This window comes from Cryptomeria japonica, chromosome 1 (genome assembly GCF_030272615.1).
Source record: "Cryptomeria japonica chromosome 1, Sugi_1.0, whole genome shotgun sequence".
NCBI classification, from domain to species: domain Eukaryota; kingdom Viridiplantae; phylum Streptophyta; class Pinopsida; order Cupressales; family Cupressaceae; genus Cryptomeria; species Cryptomeria japonica.
The window spans coordinates 237091334-237097728 of NC_081405.1; the positions used below are offsets into that span (position 1 = coordinate 237091334).

Genomic DNA, 6395 nt, shown 5'->3' on the forward strand with positions numbered 1-6395 from the left:
TTACAAATTTAATAAATATGAAAATGTAAATAGATTAATTTATGATAAATTATAGATTTATATTTCTTAATTTAATAAATGAATAAATTTATTAAATTATGTATTAATTAATTTATTACGTGTATTATTTATCAACTGTTTATCTATTTATGATCTATCTTATATTTAAGTATTAAATTTATTGTTATTTTCTTATCACATTATTTAATCGAGGGCTGGTTAAGGGGCCCATCACTTATATCATGGGAAGATAATACTCTATTTAATGTTCTACAAGTGGACTTACCATTGGACTCACAATTCTCTTATCAACATTTTTATTGCTTGAACATCGTATCTCCTATCTCCTCTTATAGCGTAATTGTGTTTTCCTACCCCTATAGGGCACCCATTCCACCTCACTAATCCACCTATGCTCTCCGAGCTTTCAATTCACCTACCAATACAACTTTGACTTGAATGTTGCTCTTCTTGTCTCTTCTTACAAGGTATTCCTCCTCCATCTCTATCTACTTGAACTTCTCTAACTTGAAGGTTGTCCTCTATCATACTCCTTTGACTTGAACATCTCAACTCCCAATATTAGAATTATTGTTAATATATTATATCAATTAAATGCTATGTTAATATATAAAATCAATTTTTTTCTCAATGACATTAAACCTCATATTGTTGAATACTTTATATAAACATTAAATCCATTTCCAAAATCACCAAATAGAGTAAAATAAAAATCTTCATAAAGTAGAATATATGAATTGACTAGAAAATATATATTTAAATCTTTTTATGTGATTAAAAAACAAAAAAGAAACATAAAAAAATTAATTATAAAATTTATGAAAATAATATAAGATCAAAATGTAAGACTTTATCTTTATAAATCTAATATGTATTGATTACATAGCACACCAAATTAGAAAGGATATATAATAAAATACAAATTTGTCAAAACACATATTGGACTAATTAATGCTTTATAATTAAACACAGTTCACCGTCCAAAACATAAAATAATAATAATTATTATTATAAAAACAATAACAGTATAAAAACGAAAACCTGTATAGGAAAGTCTCCCTTGGGGTGAGAAAAACAAGCAGACACGTACAAATTGTGATCTTTCAAAAAAGGAGAGTTTCGTTGCATGATTGAATTGGATGAACGATAATACAGACATTGATTGCAAAACAAAGACCTACCCCCATCAAAATCAGTTTTGAAAATAAAATACAATCTATATGCTACGTGCTTCAACTTCCTTAATTCTTTCGTTCAAGGTTTAATTTTTCTTCGATATTTGTGCAAAATATTAATTAGAAAAATATGTATTTATCATTTGTTCAAATTTTGTGGTAGTTAGAAGGGTTCAAGGACAATAGAGATTGACTTTCGTGTGCATAGTTAATTTTTTGTATTCTTTATAATTATTCATAAATCAAAGTGATAGCTAGTGGAAGGGGTCCAATTATTGTTCGTTTCAATAAATCGTTCATTAAATTTCACTAACTAAAAGTCCACTAAAAAATCATCTAGAGGGCCAATAGCCATCCATTGATCTATCTAGTAGTTGAAAAAAAGTTAGTAATCAAAAAAATTGTGCAACTTTGTTAGTACCAATAGCACATTATTAGTGGGGCATTTGTTTTAGTATTGGACTAGTTGTACAAATTTTGTAGTGGTCAAAGTAAACATTTAATAGGATAAAATAAAATAAAATATGTATCAAACATCAATTTGAAATGACCACTTTTTGATCGTTGCGTATTTAATAAATTTCATTGAACTCGTCGTAACTATCCAAAAGCCAAAACAATAGATACAAGCACTTAAGTTGCACACAAAGAAAACGAAAAAATAATCAAAATCGATAAACCATTTAGAAACTTCAAATGCATGAAATTAATTATAACAACTATTGATACCCATAAAAACCAAAACAAATTATCAAATCCAATATACAATATAAGGACTTAAGATATATTAAGGTGGATGGACACTAGGACCCTTCCCTATAAGACGCCCTACTTGTCTCTCTACTAGAAACAGACAAAATAGATATGTGCATCGAGTCTATGGCTATAATCGTAACTATACCAGACAAAATAGATATGTGCATAGAGTCTATGGCTAAATCGATTCCAGATATCCTTCCTCCCTTCAATTATATATCAGAAAACCTAGAAGAAATTGTCAAAATCTGATTTATACAAAATTAAGACACCCTTCCCTCCTTGAATCAGACCAAAAATGGACATTAGCACAGAGTCCATGGCTATATCCATGGGAGTTCTCCTCCTAGCAGCTTTTCTTCTCCTCCTAAACAAGTCCTCTGCAAGCACTAAAACCCATCTTCCACGGGGAACCATGGGCTGGCCGGTATTGGGCGAGACCCTGCAATATGCAGCCTTGAGGAGGGCCAACAGAGGCCGTGACTTTTACGAGGAGAGAAGAAAACGATACGGACCCCAAATCTGTAAAACCCATTTGCTGGGATCCCCTGTGGCCATCCTCCATGGCTCTGCAGGCATCCGATTTCTCCATTCCAACGAAAACAAACTCGTCCAAAGCACTTGGCCCTCTTCTATCATCACTCTATTCGGAAACTCCCTCTTTGGTAAAGCTGGGGACGATGCCAAAGATCTGAGGGCAACGTTGCTCACATTTTTGAAGCCTGAGGCTCTGCAAAAGTTCGTGGGCACAGTTGATTCCATCGTGAATGAGCAACTGAGTCGGGACTGGGTTGGAAAGCAACAAATCAAAGCCTTTCCTCACATCAAGCGTTGCTTGTTTTCCGTGGCTTGTGCTCTCTTTGTCAGCCTTGAGGAAGGAGCACTTCAGGATGAGCTTTATGCCCATTTTCTCGATTTGCTCACCGGAATGATGAAGATTCCTCTGGATTTGCCGGGGACTCTGTACCGGAAAGCCATTGTTGGCAGCAACCAGATCCGCCGGATTCTTCAGACTTTGATTGAGAAGAGAAGAAAGGATCTGGCAAGCGGTTCGGCTTCCTCAGAACAGGATCTTTTGTCTTTCTTGCTTTGTAATAAAGATGAGCGTGGGAATACAATGGCGGAAGGTGATGTTAAGGATAATATTATGATGCTTTTGATAGCCGGGCATGACACCAGCGTTATAACTGTGACGATGCTTTTGAAATTTCTGGCTCTCAATCGAGACTGCTACCGTGAAGTCCTTAGAGGTAGGGTTATAAAGCAGGTGTCTCAGTTGATATCCTGTTTTTCTTTTTGTTGTTCTTGCTTGTGATGTTTATTGAGGTGTGGGGAAATGGTGCAGAGCAAGTGGGTATTGCCCATGCGAAGGGAGAAAAGCAGCTGGAATGGAGTGACCTTCAGAAAATGAAGTACACATGGAGAGCTGCTCAGGAGACTCTTAGAATTCATCCTCCTTCAGAAGACACGTGGCGCAAGGCCCTCGTAGACATTTCGTATGGTGGTTTCATTATCCCCAAAGGGTGGAAGGTACACCTTTGTATCCAAATTCCATAAAATAGTTGGGCTTAAACATCACATTTTGAAAATTTTGATTTGTTTAGATGGTTTCTTTTAAACAACATATTTTTAGGTTTGATTAGTTTAGGTGGCTTATATGAAATTACACGAACTTCTTCATTAGGGCCCACCTATTGTGCAATTTCAAATGAACCACTTAAGCAAGTCAAAACTTAGAGTGCATTGTTTAAGTGTGACAATTTAGGTGGTTAACCCATTTTTCTACTAGGACCCACCTATTAGTATGATGTAAGATGAGTCATCTAAGTAAGTCGAAGCTAGAATGTCTTGTTTGAATTGAAATTAATGGAACTCTACTTGACATATATTTGATGTTGAACATTGTTGATCAAATAAAAAATGTGATTATTGAGAGCTGTGAAACTAGTGTGATTCATAATATTTAGAATTTCAATGAGTGTCATTGTGATCAATGTGTAAATTGTTTATATATGGAACATTTTGTTTGAATCATCTATTAATATTTTATATTTTTAATGAGGTGCAGTTGCTATGGTCAACAAATTCAACTCATAAGAGTGCGGAATATTTTGACGATCCCGAAAAGTTTGATCCATCAAGGTTCGAGGGAAATGGCCCTTCTCCTTACACATTTTTGCCATTTGGAGGTGGGCCAAGAATGTGCCCAGGGAATGAATTTGCACGTATGGTAATACTTGTGCTTATTCACAACATTGTTACTAAGTTTGAGTGGGATTTAGTAGATGTGAACGAGAAGGTGAGTGTTGATCCAATGCCTGCACCGGTGGATGGCTTGCCCATCCAAATCCGTTGCCTCTCTGTTGCTAGTTTAAGTGCCACATAGTAAATTTGGTATATTGTTCAAATCTTAAAGTTTCACTTTTAATGGTTGATTCCTTCGAGCTTCTACATTTCAATAATGTGAATGGATAATCACGAATATTTATCTCTTCAAAATAGTCTATTGTCAATGTTTTAGATAGAAAATTACTAATTATTATTGAAAATATAAAGAGTTTATTACTAGAAATAACATCTATGGATGGTATTCAATGATTAATAGGCATTAATTTATTTATACTTTTTTTATTGTGTTGTATTTTCTAACTAGTAATGAGTTGAGATATTGGGCCTATAAATATGGATGTGTATTAGCTTCTCAATTGTTCTTAGAAGTGTTTTTTGAAATAATTACATTTGAAGTGAATGAATGTATACCTTGAGTATAAACAACAAAATATTTATAAACACACTTTAAAATTGCAATTTGAGGTATGTTATTGTAGTGCAAAGTATTATATGATAAGTAATTGATCTATCTTACAACTATTAGACTTAATATGTCGTTCCCCTATAGATAATACTTATGATTATTGTCTCAAGCACTTTGTTGTATTGCACAATAATTGAACAATAGTCTCTAAATGAGATAGATATAATTTATAATATAAATATGAGAATCTATTTTATGTAATATTTTTCCATCATAATTGACATAAATATAATTATTTTTAATATACTATAAGATTCACCAAGGATGTAGACAATTGAGCACTAGATCTAGGGTTTAGGTGAATGAAGCATGTTACAATAGCTATTAAAAAAATTGATTACTAAATACAAATATATTAACTATTCCAAATTGATAACAAAAAATACAATGCAATGGATGAGATGATCGAAATAATATAAAGAATATAAGAGTGCAAGATAGCTTATGTGATGGATACTCAAGTGTGAGGAAAAGGTTATATTTATAGGAAATGCAACTATAAGATTCATAAATTGAAATAATCACATCCAAGTGAGAAATATTATTGCAAACAATCACATCCAAATGAGGACTCCTAATTGGATACAACCATTGGTATTTGACCTCTCTAAGGTGTTACTTCATTGAGAAGGTTCTAGCACCTACATTAATACAAACTTACTCGAGTCGAAGCTTACCTTAGCAATATTATCCTAAAGTGTATAATATAAATCTAGTCCAATAAATTAATGCATAAAATAATATAACATAATAATATCCTCCATAAGCATAGAATAGATGGGTTGTGATGGGCCCCAATAATTTGTAGCCATTTATTAGGTACCAACATACAAAATGTTTTACAAGAAAAGAAAATGAAAAAACACATGTACAAAAAAGAACATGTTGATCCCAAAAGGCTCAAACCTAAAAGGGCAGTTGGGAAGTTTCACAGAAGTGGGACGGGTTGTGTTTTGTGAAACTACCTCTGGGATTTTAAAAGTCATCTCTTCATACAGGGATCAAAGAAAAGGGAGAAGAAAACCTTTTACATACCAACTAAACTAATGAGAGGCAATTTTCCATGATGAAGTTAAGATTAAAAAGATGACTCATGGTGGTTCAGCTGGGAAAGTACATGATAATATTCATAGGGTTTTGACCATTACTAATCAGAGATTCATACCTCTATTGAGAAGACACGATGCAACATAGATCCTTCACTGTTAGCCAAGAGAAAAAAATGCACAAAGCTCACAGGGCATAGGGCATAATATTCAAATCCTAACTATGGGAAACACAAGTGCAAGGGTCTAAATAAAGGCATAAACTCCTAAGGAATGCTAATTCCTCTATGTCTAAGAACATGATATAAGAATACAATTCCAACGAAAAGACCCCGAGAATGGGTCCTTGCTTCTCGATTGGAATAACTCCTCTAAGGGTTCAACAAAGGGGTTTCAGCCTCCGAAGTAAGAATTCATAAGGAATAGGTTGTGAAGGGTACAATTCATCTTCTGTTTTAGGTTCCTTATGAAGAGAAGAAAACCTTCATGGCCATACGCACACCTAATTAAATGGAAAACAATTGCACCCACATAAGCAAACTTGACCAGATTCAAAAGGAATTAGCACAAGATACTTAGATT

At 33.6% G+C, this 6395-nt stretch overlaps 1 protein-coding gene across 1 annotated transcript; it reads left to right on the top strand.

Moving 5' to 3' along the window:
* Positions 1–2086: 2086 nt before the first annotated feature.
* LOC131042254 (cytochrome P450 716B1) lies at positions 2087–4434 on the top strand. Its single transcript, XM_057975592.2, has 3 exons — positions 2087–3202; positions 3298–3482; positions 4021–4434. The coding sequence occupies exons 1-3, from the start codon at positions 2251–2253 to the stop codon at positions 4336–4338; spliced, it is 1455 nt and encodes a 484-aa protein (XP_057831575.2). The 5' UTR covers positions 2087–2250; the 3' UTR covers positions 4339–4434.
* The last annotated feature ends 1961 nt before the right edge of the window (positions 4435–6395 follow it).

Bases quoted from the DNA above. Each gene is read 5' to 3' on its own strand.
- LOC131042254 (XM_057975592.2), top strand. From the start codon at position 2,251: ATGGACATTAGCACAGAGTCCATGGCTATATCCATGGGAGTTCTCCTC. The intron at 3,203-3,297 runs GTAGGGTTATAA...GAAATGGTGCAG, and splicing joins CTACCGTGAAGTCCTTAGAG to AGCAAGTGGGTATTGCCCAT. The intron at 3,483-4,020 runs GTACACCTTTGT...AATGAGGTGCAG, and splicing joins TTATCCCCAAAGGGTGGAAG to TTGCTATGGTCAACAAATTC.